General features: G+C 43.1%; 1 protein-coding gene across 3 annotated transcripts; it reads left to right on the forward strand.

Annotated features, from left to right (window-relative positions):
• The first annotated feature begins 776 nt into the window (after positions 1-776).
• Positions 777-5,372, forward strand: LOC125769275 (uncharacterized). 3 transcript variants are annotated; one of them, XM_049437931.1, is made up of 3 exons: positions 777-1,456; positions 1,583-2,393; positions 2,637-5,372. In XM_049437931.1, exons 1-3 carry the CDS (start codon positions 1,442-1,444, stop codon positions 3,839-3,841), a joined length of 2,031 nt encoding a protein of 676 aa, XP_049293888.1. In that variant the 5' UTR covers positions 777-1,441; the 3' UTR covers positions 3,842-5,372. The 3 variants fall into 3 exon arrangements, with proteins under 3 accessions (XP_049293888.1, XP_049293887.1, XP_049293886.1); XM_049437930.1 differs by having other exon boundaries at positions 780-1,456; positions 1,583-2,522; positions 2,766-5,372; XM_049437929.1 differs by having other exon boundaries at positions 781-1,456; positions 1,583-5,372.
• The last annotated feature ends 14,036 nt before the right edge of the window (positions 5,373-19,408 follow it).

The following is a 19,408-nucleotide window of genomic DNA, read 5'->3' on the forward strand; positions in this document are numbered from 1 at the left end:
GCAGCAATCTGTGGATGAGCCATAAAACTGGTACGATCTACCCAAGAACGGATCGACAATTTTATGAATGTAGAATGGAAATTTAGAGTAAAATGTATTTTGCAAAAGGGGCAGGTTTTCGCATCCCATTTCCAAGTGACAATGAAACAGCTTGAGGGCGCGCTTCCACATGACAAGACCAACAGGTATCAAATCGTATCCGGACCTTGTAGCAAAGAAGCAAAGAAATGGTCAGCCATGCCTTCAGCACCTCTAAGTTCGCTATGCTTTTTGTGCTTTACTTGATTATAAATTTCTTGATTACCTGGGAAGTATTAAATGGAAACGACACTTTTTTCCTTTAATTATATTTCCTGCTTCTGTTTTTTTGTTTAAATAGTTTAATCTGAAATGGTCACAGTGATAAACATCTCCGCCAATTTTCATCTCATCTTTGTCGACATCAATCAAATGGTAGAAGAATATCCTTGACTTTTATTGACCCCTTTCAACGTTTATAAGATGTGTTTTGGGTGGTAAATTCGATAAACAATATTGGACCCATCTGCTAGACCTACTGTATGCTGATTTCTGTATGTTTTTTAGCGTATCGTGTCACCCGCGATCGATTTCCTACCACCAACATTCAGAACCCGTCCGGCGCATAATGTACTATCGTCGCGCTAGGCCCGTTGCTTTGACCGGGGATCGGTCGGGTCGATTCGCGAACTTTATCATGTGTCCAAGCTCCAAGCTCGTCGAACAGGCCAGAGAACCAGTTTCACTTTCCGTCGCATCGAAATCACCTAAATGTTCCGAGTGTATCGCGTGCAGCATTTGTTTGGACATTTTTTATACATATGTTTGTTTCTGGCAAGATTTTTAATGTCCGTTTCTTCTTTTTGTTTCCTTCGCCCGTTTCGTGTTCGCTTACATTTCAGCACACTAATTTGCGGACTCTTTCTAACAGTTGCCGGCCGGCAGTGTCTCAAAGTTCAGCCAGTATTTTGCAAAAATTTCTTTCACCCGTCTTCCTGCCGAAGGTCACTGCTGTGTTAAATGATGATAGCAGATGGATCTTCAGACGAAAGATACGAACGGCCCAACCTCTCTTCGCTACCCACCATCAGAAGAGACCATCGGTCGGAGGGTGCAAAAAATGCTTTGATTCCATATTCAAATGAGTCAAAAACCGAAATGGTTTGAGCAAGAATTCGGACCACTATCATCTGGACACCAAGCCCGTGCGTGGATGGAGACATCTTCGGGCAGTAAAACTGGACTGCAGTATCGCCGATCGGCATGGTATAAATATGTCCACACAAAGGATTCTCTGAACTAGTCTCAGTTCTGTGCAGCAAGGTGTAGCTAGTAGTCTTATGGTTTCCGTCACCGTATGAGGATATCAGTCCGCCAGGAGTGCAATAGGATTTAGCTGTACTTATTCGTTACGTGCCGGAAGATGATGGAAAACAAGGTACTGCAAGCGTTATTCCATGACATCTAAACAGTGTTTTCGATAGTGCATGATAGTGATCGTGGTGCTCTGTACGAATGGAATTGATAAACGAAAGTGTTTCTACTTTTATTGTTTCTTCTGTAGATCGTTTTCCTACTCTTCCTTGGGGCACTATTTTGCGCCTCGTGGACGGAAGCTTTACCGGATGAAAGCTTCCTTATCACATCAGTGAATAAGCAGAACTTGTTGAAGGCATTGCTTCAGCAAGAATCGACCACTTCCGATATTGGCCGCCGAGGATCAGGTCAAAAGGATGATAATGGATATCACTACGATCGCCCTAAGGACCCACTGTGTCTGATAAATGATGGTCCACACTGTCAGCCGACGAAGCCCGACAATGGATACCTGCCGCCTTGCACTCAAGGTGTTCAGGGACCGAACTGTGAACCTGTTGCGCCTATTTGTCCTCAGGGTGGAACTCCACCGCACTGTTGCACCAATGGAGGAAACGGACCAAACTGTGTACTTCCGGATGTACCGCCATTGCCGCCGATACATGTTCACGGCCATGCCGGAGCTCCTATTGTTCAGGTGCAAACGTTCGTCTATGGAACCTGCACGAATGGTGGCACTGGACCTCACTGCTGTACCAATGGAGCAAGCACGCCTGACTGTATCTTGACCGCACCTCCGATTGTGATTCCGGCTCCACCACAGCCACCACCAACGAGGCCACCACCACCGCCACCAACTACCACCAGACCTCGTCCACCACCTACGACGAGGCCACCACCACCGCCCACAACGACAAGGCCACGACCTCCGCCGACGACACGACCACCTCCGCCACCTACCACCACTCGTCCTAGACCACCACCGACTACCACTAGGCCGCGTCCACCGCCAACTACGACGCGTCCTAAGCCACCTCCGACGACGACCCGTCCGAGACCTCCGCCAACAACGACCCGTCCTAAGCCACCTCCGACGACGACTCGTCCGAGACCTCCACCAACAACTACTAGGCCACGTCCACCACCAACAACTACTCGTCCTAAGCCACCACCTACAACAACGAGACCTCGCCCTCCGCCAACAACGACCCGCCCAAGGCCACCACCAACAACTACTCGTCCGAGACCTCCGCCAACTACGACGCGTCCTAAGCCCCCTCCGACGACGACCCGTCCGAGACCTCCGCCAACAACGACGCGTCCCAAGCCACCTCCGACGACGACTCGTCCGAGACCTCCACCAACAACTACTAGGCCACGTCCACCACCAACAACTACTCGTCCTAAGCCACCACCAACAACAACGAGACCTCGCCCTCCGCCAACAACGACCCGCCCAAGGCCACCACCAACAACTACTCGTCCAAAGCCGCCACCAACAACTACACGTCCAAGACCTCCGCCGACGACAACGAGGCCACGACCTCCACCTACCACTACACGGCCAAGACCACCACCAACTACTAGACCGCCGCCGCCACCTCCGGCACCAACTACACCATATCCGAGTATTCCCGTGACGCAATCGGTAGTGTATCTTGGATGTCCGAACGGAGGCGTTGGTCCGTACTGCTGCACAAATGGAGGAGTTGGACCGAACTGCGAGGTTCCGCAAATTCCAGTATTCCAATCGTGTGATAACGGTGGTCAACCACCGTTCTGTTGCACAAATGGAGGAGTCGGACCGTACTGCGTTGAGATTCAGCAAGCGATCGAGGTGCGTCCGCCAACGACTATCATTTATACAGATCCGGTATACCAACCGTCGGTCACAGTACCACAACCACAGTACCAACCACAGCCACAGTACCAACCACAACCACAGTACCAACCACAGCCACAGTACCAACCACAGCCACAGTACCAACCACAGCAACAGTACCAGCCGCAGCAACAACAGCAATTCCAGCCACAGCGACCTACTAACGCACCCAGTTACGGTTATCGACCACAAGGGGTCAGCATAGTACCAAGCTCTACAGCGGCACCGTTCTTTACCGGATCACGCGTGCAGGGAAATAATGCAGGAGGACAGTCATCGGCAGATGCATTCGTACAAGCCATTACACCACGCCCACAACAGGCTGTTCAACCGACAAGGCCAGCATCTCCACCGAGAAACCAGAGCACTCAGACTAGGCAGCCACCTCAGCCACAAACGCCACGACCACAAGCTACTCCAGCACCAGCTAGACAACAACCATCGGCTCGACCACAGGCACCAACCCCACAGCGACAAAATGCCTTAAATAGTGGCTTCGATAAAGACTTCTCCAAGAAGCCTCCAGTTAAACCGGCATCCGTGGCTGGAGCAGGAAAATGTGAAGGATCTAACTGTGAACATGGTTTTTACTACAAACTCGGTAATCAGGCAGTAATATTTTAGATACTAGGAAAACGTTCCGTACGCTGTAAGATTGGTATATGTAAATACACGAATGGTAGTTCCGCCGTGCTTGATGGGACAACGTTTATTTTGGGATTTTTGGTTTGGAACACCTCCAATACACACGTTAATGCTAGTGTGTCAAATGGAAACTGTATTAACATACCCAAATTGTTGCTTTCCTGTTGGTCATCAAATGGCGCAATTCTTATTAAAAGACTAGGCTAGGCAATCGTCTGCTTGATTCCGCAACAGTCACTACGTCATCTATTCTTCTCTTTGTTGTCGGAGTGTAAAGGTCACACTAAACATCTCGGATCGTTCATCCCTCGAGGCACAACGTTAGGTCGATAATTTGTTGCCCATTACCACGCCAGGCTGAGCGCCATCAACAACAGCAAGTTCCATGAGCCACGAACTGCGATACTCCCGAGCCTTATCTGTATGGTGCTATATCGATATTTATGGTATCCCTTTTCCGTGCATTGAGCAGTTCGAGTGCCGGTAAAGTGACGCGTGACGTGACGAATTAGGCTCATTGCACCAAAGGCACAGCCGCTTGCCCTGGCGGGAAGAGTCGAACGATGTCCATCTTTTTATTGTACGAATGAAGCACATCTCATAGATGAACTCTAACGAGAGCCATATGCATTGAAAGTTTTATATTACCTAGTGCTTTTCGTGCAAAATCCGATTTCTTCCTGTCCCTATAAATCAATTATTTATGACACTAAACATAATGGGAGCAACTTTGAAACAGGTTACGTAAAGTGATCATGATCGATTAAAAGGCTTAATAAAATTTTTAATAAGCTATTTCTTCTACTGACTTGCAAAGTGTTAATTACTATAACACATGCAATACCCGATCTTATCCATAAGAAACATCAATAAAAGCTTCATCTAGTACGAGAGATAATTTTTAATTTTCAACACTTAAGTTCTTTAAACATAAGTCTAGCTCAATGTGGCTAAAGAAATTACAGTGGAACGCCAATTATCCGTCCTCATCGGGACTCGGCAGCTGCCGGATAAACGAATATCACGGATAATAGGCACAACTCTTTGTATTGACAAATATTAGTATTTAGTGTGTATTGGGTGGAATTTTTTTCTAAAGCTAAATTGTAATATTCTTAGGTGCATTATGCAAAATAAATCTGTTCCATTTGGACGAACTGGAGCAAATAATATTATTCCTTATTGATCCTATTATTTCTTGCTATCACCGGTTTGCAGTTAATATGTCAATTCGCCTTTGGAACTGTCATTTCCGAGCTGCACGGATAATGGGACAGCCGGATAAAGGGTTCCCGGATAATCGGCACTCCACTGTACTTTTTTAAGCGATCAACTAATTAGTTAGATAGTTTGTATTTATTGAGATTTGTTCGACTTCCTGCTTATGCTATTTTCTTCCGAACATAGCAAAAGTAATAACGAATCCGTCCGTTCGCACTCTCTGAAGGTCAAGGTGTGTAGCTAAGGTTTGATCATTTACATAAGCATGGCAAGTGTCTCTTGTTGGAAATTTCGCTGTGCTCTTTGAAGCACTATACGAACATCCCAAGAAAAACAAATCACTCAGTTCATCAAATAACCGGAAGCGCATCGTAATTTTCTCATTTCAACTACTGGCAAGAATTTAAACACTTGCCTCATATTCGTGCTAGTAAAAACCTTGTCTTTCATTCGGAACGCACCAAAAAAAAAGCATCAGTTTTGGATTAACAAGTCAGTCAGCAAAAGTAAAAAAATCCTCATATTACAACAAGAACAACAAATCACTACTGACACGAAGGACATGTCAGTTTCCCAGATGTTTCGCTTTCGTTTTGTGGGAGTTTGGACGTAAAATTGACGTGCTAAGGGTAGACATTAGTTCGCCGCATCGGTCGGAAGCCCACCGATTCAAATGATTCGTCGTCAAAGATGAGGAACGAATGGGGGAAGAGAATCAAGAAACATGACAAAATAAAACACGAAAACAACACAAACCCACATCCGCAAGCACGCAATCAGCGTGATCGCGGGTTTAAGACGAACCGTCTTATTACGGTGATCCTCGAAGGTAATGATTTTTGTTGCAGAATTTTCGCAACAGCTGGGTCATGGCGGTGAAACACTACGATGGTACATGTGTTTGCTGACTTTCTTGCGAATTTCAGAGTCGTGAGAAAGTTAGAGTTACCGTTAGACGATTGCATTAAAGTGTTTTGTATTAAAGTGTCCAAAAATGCGTTTTAGTTATTTGTTTTTTATCCTTTTTTGGAATAGATCTTTGTTTATCGATCCTGTTTCAGATTCAAATCTATGACTTTCAGTGTGGAACATTGACCACTGTTCTAACGGCTTTCTACGGATTCAAAAATGATTCTTATTGCTACGGCAATAGTGCAATGAATAGACTGACATAACTTTATTTGAAGTTTTTTAAATTTTATTTTTAATTTTTAGAGATGTTATTATTATCCCCGCATTAACAAACATTAGGACGAACCTAATAATGTCACAACCAGCTTTTAGAACTTGACCCAATTCCCTCGAATTGATAAAATCAACTTCTGTAATGGATGTCGATGAAATATTGTGCGAAAAAAGGCATAAAATTAATTGCGTACCGGTCAGACAATTCTATCGGTATGCACCCTAGTACAACGCATGTCTAAATTCGTTTACCGATAGTTGGCTCCAGTAACGTGTCACCTCTAGTGAAATCCATTTTTTTTCGTACGGGCCCTTTCGATTAGTAAATTCAAACAGCTTATTACACCACACAGTAATGTACGATTATGATGTGCTAAGCTTCTTGCTGTCTTTTCACACAGTAAAATTGTCAAAGTAGTTGTCTCAAAAACGCAAGTTAAATGTGTCTACTATCTATAGGCGAATTTTGATGCTACTAACTAATAGATAAAAAGTAGAAAAAAAACAAACTTAAAAACAAAAGCTCCAAACTCATCTATAAACTCACACGCGCACTTATTCCCCCCTGGTAAAAGATGACCTTCGTAGGAGGCATCTTTTTCAGACCTACGCATCTATGTTTGGAAGCAAAGTGTTAAATTTTGAACCAAAAAGCGTAACCATTTACGCTGGCATGGCCTGGGGTGGGCTAAGATACCGATCGCGATCGCGTTTTATGCTCGCACCATAAACAACCCTTCGGCCGGCCGGTCGGTCGGAGTCGTCTGGGAAGTATGAAAAATGATACCTCGAACCGGACGATGGCTTCATGGCGGTGCGCATGAAGATTAATGTGGCACAAATTTCGCCATCAACTGTGGATCCATTCATTTGAATAGTGGAATATGCGTGGAAATCCGTTGCAGTAATTTCGCTCAGTGAAGAGTTTTTCCATTTGTATGGTATGTGGTTGGGGACGCCTTCTGCTTGTGGTGAAGAATGTTGAGGTTGGTTTGCTAACGCATATGAAGTGTGAAACCGGTGGCTATTGTTTGGAAATGGACCGGTAGATTGTGTTTTACGCTGTGATTGTGTGTTAGAAAATGGTGCTCTGTACAAAGTAGTTGTTTAGGCGTAGTGCACTCAGACTAGACGATATATTTTGAAGACATATAATCGTACTAGTATTAACGAATATGTATAATAATGCCGGAGTTAACTGTCACACTATATCTCCCAAATAACTTTGAAGAAGGATCTAAATCTTCGGAAGATCGATCTCGAAGCTTCTATGCTGCAGAGAAACTAATGGCGGACTTTTTCAAGTAAAACAAAAGATGCTATTTCAAATTTAAGAACTACACTTCATTAGAATATCTTGATGGACTAAAACTTCAAACAGATGTATTCATTCATACGATTAGCTTATCATGCTTGCTGTTATTTGGCAAGCACACCAAAAACGCATCATATAATACACCCACCCTTAGTCCCTCTTGTACCTCATGTCGATTCGGATTTATGCAAATTTGCACACCACAAGATTTTTGGCAAAAACCTACATGACAAAGAAACACTCCTAAACACTGTGGAACAAGCCGTACGACCTTGAGGATGCTGACCGTATCCTGATGCAGCGGCTCATTCCCTCTAGTTGTTCATCTTCAAACAAACAAAAGAAAACAAAAACGCCATTAAAAAAACATCAAACAGAAAGCCTAAACCAGTTCGATCAAGATATGGTGAACCCGATCGGCAAGTGGTTCACAAATGGTCGAAAGCTTGGAAAAAGAGTTCAAGTTTTCAATTTGTCTGTGACCTTGGGGATGAGCGTCTACGTCTACACAGGAAGCCAGTTTCATTCCGATCTTGATCGTTATGGTCGTTGAATGAATGCAGTAAATGGGCATAACTTATGTATGAACAAGCGTTTCTAGGCGTTGTCTTGGCGGATTAACGAGAGTTCTTCGGTGTTTAGAATTCTGCTTTAGAGCACGTGATATTTTCGCAATATTTGGATGTATTCCTACCATTTTGTTAAACTGTCTTGCTTTTACATAGCGAGAATAGTGGAAGATTACGATACAACTCACTTGAGCAAAGCGTACAGACATGGAACAGGTTGCATGCATTAAGCGGAATTGCAATTCCACTTCCATCTGATGATCTGTGACAAACTCATGAAGAAGGTAATTGATTTCTCTTAGAATAGAAAGCGAAAATGAATTTATTAGCCTTCCCGTGGCATCACCGTACCAGTGCAGTAGGTCACGGTTAGTACCTATTAGAAGCACAGGAAGGCCAGACCTTTACCGTCCTTTTTGTACAGCCCTTGGCATCGTATCAGGCGGCACTTACGGAACGCGATGTAATTTGCTGTGGTACGTTAACAAAAAGAGTGAAAGAGAAAAAGGGAAACCCTCTCCACGGACCGGCGAAAGGTGAGCCCGTGTTGTGCTAAGTTGGCGCTAACTCGTTCATCGTTTCATGGACCAATGCCACCTGATGGGGTTATCGCGATGCTACAGAGGTAGATGATGTGAGGATGATCATGATCAGTGCGCGTAACTTTTTTCTGATGATGACAACGTTCGGTCGAACGGAGATTTGGTGTGTTTCGCCCTCTACACTGATCGTAAAAGATCACGACAATGTTGTCCTGGCCGGGCAACTGCCGTTGGTTATGTAAATTGGTAGCCGTACAGGTACGACCTGAAGTCTTCTGTGGGAAGTTATGCGCAGATTCACACACCAGCGAACGTGCGGCGTGATAAAAGCAAATATTTGCGGTCCGAGCGCGTGCGCTGCTGCATTATGAACGAGCATGCGATGCTACAACATGGTCAGAGGTTGGATGGTTTGCACGGTAAACTGTTAGCTACACTTGACCACGACTCTGGAAAACTAGTTGCTCTTTAACGAGTCGGAGAAGCTATTAAACGACAGCGATGGTGTTGGATTTGGTGAAGTCCAGGAGCAATTGCATCTTACTAGCCGTTCCTTGATCGATTGGTTTCATGTTACAGTAGTTACCGCAGGAAAGCGTATAGATGACGTCAAAGACCGATTTCTGGCTCTGTAAGCTTCTGCTATAATCTTCCTAGCGCAATCATACCGTTGACCTTTTTCTATATTTCTTGATTCTGATCATTGGTTTAGAAGTATCAGCAGTTTAAGTCATCGAATTTTAGAAGTACAATTTTGAGGATTTTTAAAGGTCAAAGTAAAGATTACCGATTGAAGTGGACGATCAAGATATAGCTGAAAATATCAAGAACATAGAACAATACTTCGTTGTCCACATGTGCTTTTCGAGACATTGGTATCAGGAGTATGCAATAAAAAAAATTACCATACGTCTACAGACTATGTGGTACTACTCTACAAGCTATTCTGGGCGTAATTCCAGCGAGAATTCTGGCAAATAAACCACACTAAAAAGCCTCCTACAAACCAGTAAGCTTCTTAACATTTGATGAGAATAATTTGGTGTGCCCCATGTCCAACTCAAGTAGCGTCTAAAAGTCAAGTACATCACGCGCTGCGCTTTGATTCCAACTTCGGAAGGTCGCTGTTTTTTTCTCCTCAGATCGTTGTGTGTGGTCATCACCGAATAAGGAACAACGGTGAGCGCAAGATATTCTCCTGATGGAAACAGTTTCATTACCCGAAAATGTTGGCCCATAATTCAAGTGCAATCGAACTCTTGTTGCGGGGAAAGGTTTTATGGCATTGTTTTTAAAGCGTTTTCGGTTGGGAGCGTATTTTATGAACCATTTTGTAGCTTTTGATGAATATTTTACCCGGTCTCGTTTGAGTAGCACAGTTTGAATTGCAAAACTTGATCGTGAACGAAGGAGATTTTTTTTAAAGAATAAAAAATGCATTTTTGACTTGATTTCATCTGACTATTGACAGTGTGCCCATCTCTATTCCTACACTAAGTACATTAGTGGCACTCCTTCTAAGCAGTTGGACTATTTTCTGCATCTTTTTGACCTGCATAACACAGCACGGACTAACCGCAGCCATGCCGCAATGATGACCTCTGAGCATCTTTCCGTTCGTGTTCGGTGTAACTCCTATACGCTTAAATAGTTAAGCTGTCGTACGTGCATCAATTCGTCACCCTGTGCCAGCGATTTGTGTGTCACTAAACCTCGCTGCAGTGCACCGTAAGTCATCTTTTTTGGGATGTCTGTTCTGTTCGTGAAAGGTGTCTACGCCGCGACAAGCGACCCAACAATTAGGCTGCATATGAATGATGTTGACGATGCACCAGACGAATGGTCCCCGACCTGTATCATGCGTAAGCTTTTTCCTTCACGCTCAATCAATGAGACACAAGCAAATGCACGTACACACCATGGTTTTGGGTACGATTTTTGGGTACAAATCTCACGCTTTTTGCACAGCTGTGTGCTGGGGAATTTTACTAAGCAAAGATGCTACAGCTCCGATGAACCACGTGCAGTCGCAGTGGTGCAATGAGTAAACCAAGCACAATCGTTTGCCCTGTATTTTGGATTGCATTTAAGATAGTCGCTGCAAAAATGTATAATTTATGGAACATGCTAACGATTTTGCAATTTCGGTGTGCACAGTCAAAGGCTAAATATCAGACAATCACTTGAAAATAATATTGTACCAAAGGTGTTAATGATGACACAAGTGGAAAGGCAAAATTACGATTGTTTAATTTTATCTATTTTGAGAAAGTATATGAAATATCTATGTTGTTTATATCTATGTTATTATATTATATTATGTGTTTGTTTTCTTCCTATTTCATATAACAATTTACTAATTGTCCGAAGACTTTTGCATGCTTCAGTTCTGATGGTATTCCTTGCTTGTTTTGTCTAAAATGCTGATTGTTTTGCATTATCAAATGAAACGTCTTGTCGTTAGCTAACTGACACTCAATTGCGCTTACGATCCGTCACTATCGATCGTAAGCCATCGGTTAAATTTAGTTTGAACTGTGAATGGATGAAACAAAACAGTGCCAAAAATTGTTTCACCGTATAATCCATTTGTAAATGTATAACCTCAAATTATGTAAAGCTAAAGCGCGTTCGCTTATTGATCTGTTGCGATTGCTTTGCCTGGGTAACCTGGAATGTAAGCTGCATCCCACTATTAGACATGCTAGACACTCCACCCAGACCCACCATCCAGGCCACGTGCACGGTTTGCTCTTGCATCACGTACAGTAAACGATGTAGCACGCGCGCCAAGATACGTTTTGTTGACAGTAAGTGACATAATCTTTACGTTTGTCACCCGTGCCACTAGTGGATGCTGATGGACCCACAATCGGTGTACGGTAGACAGTCGGGAAGTGTTCACTTTCCGTATGCGGTAATGATGAGTTTAGCAGCCGTCTAGTGGCATTTACGAAACGGGTCGGGCCGGGAAGGAAGCAAAACACCGGGCAAAGGTGCTAAAAATTACGTTCCCCTTTTATATGTTCCATGAGGCTGAGCATAATCATGCGTCGTGACATGACGCGGGGGTATGTTTTTTTTTTGTAGGTTAATTCCTACTAACCTACTGAAGATACAGTGTAACCCCGTACCGACGAGAAACCGGTCACATACAGCAGGTGTAAGAAAAAGACACAAAATTACTTCCGCTTCGCTTCCGTGCGGGTGATGTCGTATCCATCAGACACACTGGAGTTCGATGACGATTTAACCTCACACGCTTAGTTCTCACGCCTGAAGGTCGCGGCTAATTACCCGCTGGGTAGGCTTTAGCATCACTTAAGATGCATGTCGCTCGACAAGCCACAGGTGGTACGTTATGTACCAGCATGTCTTTACCACCACTGTCGGTGACATTGGGGGTGATGGTGTGATTCTTGGACGATGTGTCGTCTACTCGGTAAGGTCTGCAATGGATGTCTAATTCCAAAAACCCTTGACAGCACAACATAATTAGCGCTTAAGTAATGAATGCTTTTGTGCGGTGGAAAGATTTGGTGAAAATGTGTTGATAGTCCCTTCGATGTATTATTATTAAAGGGACGTGCATTTATTTAGGATTTTATCATCGTTCATCTTTTGTCAGTTTGTGTTTGTGTATAAATATAAAAACAAAAATATTTCATTAGACGCCATAAAAGGGCTTCTGCACTGTTCTAATTGATTACGCCTCGACCATATTTCCAGTTTTTCACGCCCTGCTCGATGCCTCGTTGTAGTGAAGATGTCCATACGTTGGAGAACCTTCAAAACCTGTTCTCACCAACCCATCCTATATGGATGTTATCCTACTGTATTCAGGCTAGACTCCGCTAAACGCCAAGTGCCCAAGTGTTCTCTATTTTTGCCATTCGCGTTCCATTAGCACATCATTACGGCGTATCTTATGAGGTTTGAAATGACCTATTGGATTGCGGAGCATGTCAATGCATCACCCGAATCGAACGAGATGTGAAGATGTGTCGATTGGTAAGCTGGAACTGGAAACCACCCACACGGCAGATTGTATAGAGTGGATCTCCTCCATGTCTAGAGCATGGGCGGAACATAAATGCGCAATGCATGCTGGCCTCCGAAACTCCGGATGGCACTGGACTGGACGGCTCGAAATGAGGGCACCGAGGGCATTATATTTATTACGATTGCAACCAGTCTTTCAACGCTTCGGATGCAACGAAACGCACCTTATGGTATTTGAATTCCATGCTTTTGGATGACGTGTAGGGTGTTGTGAGTCATCGTGACCCAACAGCAGCACCATAATGCACCTTTAAATATAGCCAAGTGTGAATTCTAATGGTCGCTAGATATACCTATATGGACTCAAAAGCTGGAAATGTTATTGAAAATGGAAATAAATTTGGAATATTGTTCATCATCATTTACCTTTGGAGAAATATTTATGAAGCACTACGAATGCAAATTAACGTTCATTTCTATTATCGAAAACTTCTGATACGACTTTGGTCTAGATAAATCCACTCAATCATCGTAGAATTCCATGGGAACTAAATTGAATCATCCTCACCTGCCAAACCGTCCTTCGCGAATTGATCGTTTTTCATGCGATGATTTCATTTTAATTCGCGTGAAATGAAGGCTGCTTCTTTCGCTCAACGGCGGTTGGATCGGTAATGACCATCCGTGGAGTATCCCCCATCGGTGGATAGAATCGTATTAATATACTCACCGCGTTGCGTATTTTACGCTCGAGAATCGCAACGCCACACGCGGTGACATTATGTGCATTGTCACATTCATCTTCTTCAAAACGCATCGGCGAACGGCGAACGGTTCCCGCGGTTTTGGTTTGATGGTTTTATGTACGCTTCTTTATCCTCTTTTTTCCCCCTTTTGCGGGGCACTGCTTCAACAGATCTCGTCTGTAGTGGGCTATTTGCAGCACCGAAAGTTCAAGACCAGATCCGAATCAGTCCGGAATGGGTCGAATCGGTGGGAGGAAAATTAATCAATGCTCGTTACCCCGGCGGGCATCTTCTATTCATGAGCTGCAGGGTGTTCGTTCAGTGAAAGGGAGAGTACATTTGGAGGTCATTTGTGGAGTGGAGATTTGCACACCGGTCCCCAAAAAAAAGTGCACCGGTGGTAGTATGGATGTGAGTAATAACATCCGACCGGTTTATTCACATCGATCGAAGATGCGGATGGACGCCATACCGGACCGGAAGCAAGATGCATTCTGACTGTTGTGTTTGTAAGATAAAGCTGTACAAGCCAGTACAAGCATTTCAATTACGTAGCTACCAAACTGGCCGGATACGTCTGATGGGATGTCATTACACAGGACAGAAATTCTAACTAAAGCCCTGACTTTAAGACTACTTAAGGAATTATGAACGTTAATCGTTAGATCGTAATCGTAACCGCGATCGCGTCGTGCAATTGCTGTCAAAATGTCAGAAGCTCGATTAATCGCCTAATGCTGGAGCGGTTTCGCCGGTGATGCGGATGTCATGTAAAGAAAAGATACATCTCCGATCGCGATCAGCGAAACTGTGTCTTGAGATCGGTCTATGTTCTTCGTCAAATGTCTGATGCACTCTTCTCAAAGGTTTAGAGGTAAAGATCTAGAGATACAAAAGTGATAGATTCGAGTAAGGTGTTATTCTACAGATATTTATTGTTTATTGCATATCGTAGAATCGAGAAGAGCAGGGAATCAATGTAATAGAGCAAGAATGAAGCAGCAAATAAGGAATGACCCTGAAGGCGACTACGACATCTGGACTCTTAGTTCGGCAGGGCAAGAGAGGAACCATCCAGAAATTTGTGTACTACAAACATGATGAAGGATCGCACCCGTCCATTACGGATCCAAGCAATAGGAGTCCAAACTATAGAGCAACATTTCCGCAAGGGCCAGTGAGAAGAGTAAGGCCATCAAACACAACGGATTGGAGAAGTATCGAGCAAAGCGCTATCAATCAAATTATTGGGTTTTCCGGGTTTCTACAAAAAAATCTAGTTGCAAAGGGTGTTAACTAAATTTATATTTGATTATTATGACATTTGGAGTTTACTAAAAAAATTCTTCTGCTCTACATTATATAGTATAATACGTCTTGACGGACTATCCAGCTATGCGGTAATAAGTTCAATAAGTGAGAATTGGAAGACATAACCAGGTAGGTCGTTACGACGAAAAGAAGGCATTTCTCACTATAAGTCGTACTGAAGATGTGCATTTTCTGCGCACCATGACCTTCAACAACCATCAATGGACATAGCAAAATTGCAACAGACGATGCATTTTAAATGCGGGGAACACCAACTTCGAACTTTCGCTAATCCGTTATCCAAATGTAAATATTCAATTTACATCTTCCATGCTCAGCAGTATTGGCTGCGCTAAATTTACCTAAAAAAGCATTCATATTGCAACATTTGTTAACTGATGTTAGCTGAACAGAGTGTTGGATTGGAAAGTTGTTTTGGGTTGTCTTTTAGCAAGGATCACCAACAAGTGACATATGTGATTTGTATAAACTCCCAGCATTTAAAGTCACAGAAACTCACTATTATTTACTCTCTGCTTTAATGTGCCATGCTATTATAACCTTATCCCACCCGAAATATATGAGTTGCGCTTGCGAGCTCTAAAGGATTGTTAGACTCAAATGAGAAATCCAAATTTATCTACACGTGAGTGTCAGTGTCGTTCTGTACGGTTCAGTGGGAGTTAAGTGATTCGTTGTTAAATAATGGAAAACACCTAACCGCTCTTATGTTAAGGAACATATCGAAAGCTGCAAAACACATTACGGCTCGGCTCGATGTCTAACACCGATTCCAAGGAATAGGAGGGACCTTACTGTCAGGAACCGGTTCGTAGGCGAAGGTCTTCTTCCGCATGATGGAACGTTAGGCGCGTTAGGCTCCACGGACGGACGGGGGTCACCTATTCGGCAGCCTAGCGTTGTTTGCCTGTTGGCTAATGAAAGGGAATCTATAATTATTATGCGAGCTATCAAATAGTTCTTCTCCAGCAAGGTAGCTCCAGTGCGGATTGGTGTCAATGATGTTTGGCTCACCGCATTCACTCCCCCCTCTCGCCGGTTTACGACCTCTTTCTTCTGTGTAAGGCTCTGCACGTACGAAAAGGGATTGGAAAAAATGTTTGAAGGTGGTCAGTTACCAAATAAATTGTCGATCGGTTGGAAATATCAAAAGCCGACGCCCTTTACGAAAGCAAACACAAACGAAAGCAGAAATGCCCGATGAAGCCATCGGATTAAAATTTCGTGTTTCTCGTGTATGTGTATATAGAAGATTAAAATATTTAGATAAGGACGCATCTTTTATTAATGCGAAACATTGGTCAAACATTAATTAAATTCAGCTGAATACTAACGAATCCTCTTCAACCTGTTCCATATATTCGCGGAAGGTTAAAACTACGTACTATAAGCCATCGTTTAAGTTACTGTAAAAAATAATATATCTTATGTCTAAGAAATGATCCTGCTTATGAATGATGCCATTATCTCGCATCACCTACAAAACAATCATCTTTAGCAACTGATTCGGAAGCTATCTTCGCAAGGTAACTCCCTCTGTTCAGCTACCATCTAATCCGATCAACCTATAATTGGTCTCGCATCCATCATCGTATCGATCGCGGTAGGTCCGGTGAACGATTGATCACATACCTAACCAGCGTACCTTACCTACATGATGAAGACGAACCTTCTGCAGTGAAATATGGTCAATGAAATGCCTTCCAAAAGTGCTATCATTAGCTACCAAATAGACAACTCCACCATCACCGAAGCTAAGCTCGTAAATCCATCAAAATAAACGGTTTTTGCGATAGATTATAAACAATCCGACGAAAGGAACATCTACGGTGGTGGTGACGTGGTGTGTTAATGATTCAGAGATTAACTGACCGCCACGGTGAGTATTGTTTAATTAATTTTACATTTTATCTTCAACCGTTACGCTTTTGTTTTATGGCAGGTAATTTGTTGTATTTCTTTTCTATAAAAAAAATATCTAAATTGACAGTTAAATCTTAACACCGTTACGGTTAATCTTATCTTAATGGTTGTTATTACTAGAAACTGAATTCGTGTAGAAATTGCCCTAAAAGATTTATTGCTCTTTAGTGGCTTAATTTAGCTGCTTCCAACATTGCCTAGACCTTTCGGATCTCGAAATCTATTCTCTCACCGTCAATGCTACCGGAAATGAAACAAATCGCAATGTCCTCCGATGCATACCTCATCCGATTGATTCATCCCGTAACGTGTTAAAGTCGTCTGATTGCAATTTTATTACCTCTTTTCTAGGAGATGAGCACACACTTTACGACCGTTGCAGCTCGATACAGAGGTCAACAGTGGCATTTAGCTGCCGGTTGTGTTTTGCAGACTGACCAGTTTTAAGTGAGTAATTTCTCGCCGAAGGACATATGCTTGGCGTTCAATTTCGACGAGAATCTACAAAGTCAGTTAATCAAACTGTAAGACACTCAGTTTCCTTCCCAGCTTCGGTGTCATGTGTGCTGTTTGATTACCTAAATGTTTGTGTGGCATAAACACGTACCACGCTACCAGCCGAAATTTTGGAGGTTATATACACCTGTCGGCACCATGGCGTTTCCCGTACACCAGGAAAACAAATCACTTCCAACCGATACGCAAAAAAAAACAACAAAGCAGATTTGGAAACGACGCACAAAATTTCGTTGACAATTGAATATGACAGATTGTTGAACCAAGATGTGATAGGGAGCCGAGCTATTGCTACTAACACTTGCCTGCCTCGCAACTTAACTTGTGGCAGTCGTAACCCAAACGAACGTCAAATGTCAATGGGTCACCTAGTAAATTGGTGTGCAACCGTTGTGCTTGATCTGCCTCTCCCATTCCCCGGCAATACCTCGCTCAGTGGAACAGTGTATGCATTGTCATCATGCTCATCGGTGTGAGAGTTATTAAATGTATCCGCGTAGAGATTCGAGATTTACACGATCGGCTGGAGAGACAGAGAACAAACGCGACATACCGACGCGAAATGTTAGCTATTTGTCATTTGTGCAATCAAGTGATAATTTTTGAATTTAAAGTATCAAATCAAATTAAATGTTGCCTCTCTGATTATGTCTTGCCTTGTTGAGGATGCTAGAACTGCGCAATCGTACGTCATTTTTCCGACAGCATGTTGCAACTGGCAAACAGTGACACTAGGCGCAGGTGTCTTCGTGAAAGACGTGCTGATTCTTCTGTTCGATTTTGTAGCAAAGTGCATATTGTCATTTCGCTAGAATGCCATATGTTTACGGTCACAGTCTCAAAGGAAGATATAAGTTTAACAAATGGGTTCGCTACAATGAACTTGTTTAGGTGATTAGAAGGATCTTTTGTATTATTTTTTTCTTATTTTGATGTCATTAGTGTCACCTGCTTAATAGAAAACATTAACGATTTGTTAGTGAGCAGACTAACGTTGATTAATATTTGATTTGTTCGAATCATATAATTGTCTCCCGCACATAACAAACTACTTCAACATGTATTATGTACTGTAAAAGGTGAAGGTCAGAACAGAATCGAATTTTAGACAAACCTACCATAAAGCTAATGTTTACAATTTACCCGCTAGGTATACGAAACCACGCTTGGAAGACATTGGAGATTGAACAATAACGAATCGTACACATAGTTGGACGTACAATACAAAAATCTCAAGGTAACGTAAATTGGCGTATGAACTAAGGATTTTTTCGTACAAAAATCACGTCATCTTCAGATAATCGTAACCAAAAACTGATGCTGCAAATAAAAAAATAAACATTTCTTTATATCTGACTTTGTAAATCCCAACAGTTGGACCTGGGTTGGCTGCTTATAGAACCCTAACAAGCGGTAGTGACCCCTTCAACTTGACCCCAAGCGATTAGGACACCAGATTAGGGTCCTGCCATCAGCAAGAACCACACACATCCGTGATGTGTTTTCGGTCCAAGTCGAAGATCAGTCGGTCGATCAATCAACCACAAGGGTCTGGCTGTTGGTGCTTTGTGCAGACGATGCGCACACCCGATCTGAACGGATCATATAAAACTCGTGAGCAGCTCGTGAGTGTGTATTGGGTAAGAACGGGTCGAATGTTACCGCCGTTCAACATCGTAAAGTTGATTAATTAAACAAATTACATCATACATCTGTAGACGAGGTGATATTCGATACGGTACCGATGACACGATCTACGGAGGTAGCGAAGGATGAATGGACAAGTCTTCTTCCAAGCAACTGGTCGTCGAGAGATAATGAAGTTAACGCTTCTAGAACACCACGGGAAAGGCCGGACGAGGAAAAGATATATCCATTATTGTTTGGTACTTAGATCCGCCATGCGAATCCGTTTTCCATTATGGTTCTATAGGCCGGGAAGTCCCCGAAAAATGACTGACCAAAAATAGACTTCACAGAATGGTATGGGAGATACCTACCATTCCCGGACCTAGTGCAATCAGATGTTCATTTGTGTGACTTCAGGGTACTTCGGAGAAGTAGTCGTGCTTATACGTTGAAAGTAGTCATGCCACTGATTCTGTCAGCATTGTTGTCTAAGTGCAAAAATCGAGAAAATGTGAAGGCTGACCAATGAACTACATGATCGATGGGTTGAAAAGTTCCCAGGATCA

The sequence above is a fragment of the Anopheles funestus genome, chromosome 3RL, assembly GCF_943734845.2.
Source record: "Anopheles funestus chromosome 3RL, idAnoFuneDA-416_04, whole genome shotgun sequence".
In the NCBI taxonomy this organism is placed as follows: Eukaryota; Metazoa; Arthropoda; class Insecta; order Diptera; family Culicidae; genus Anopheles; species Anopheles funestus.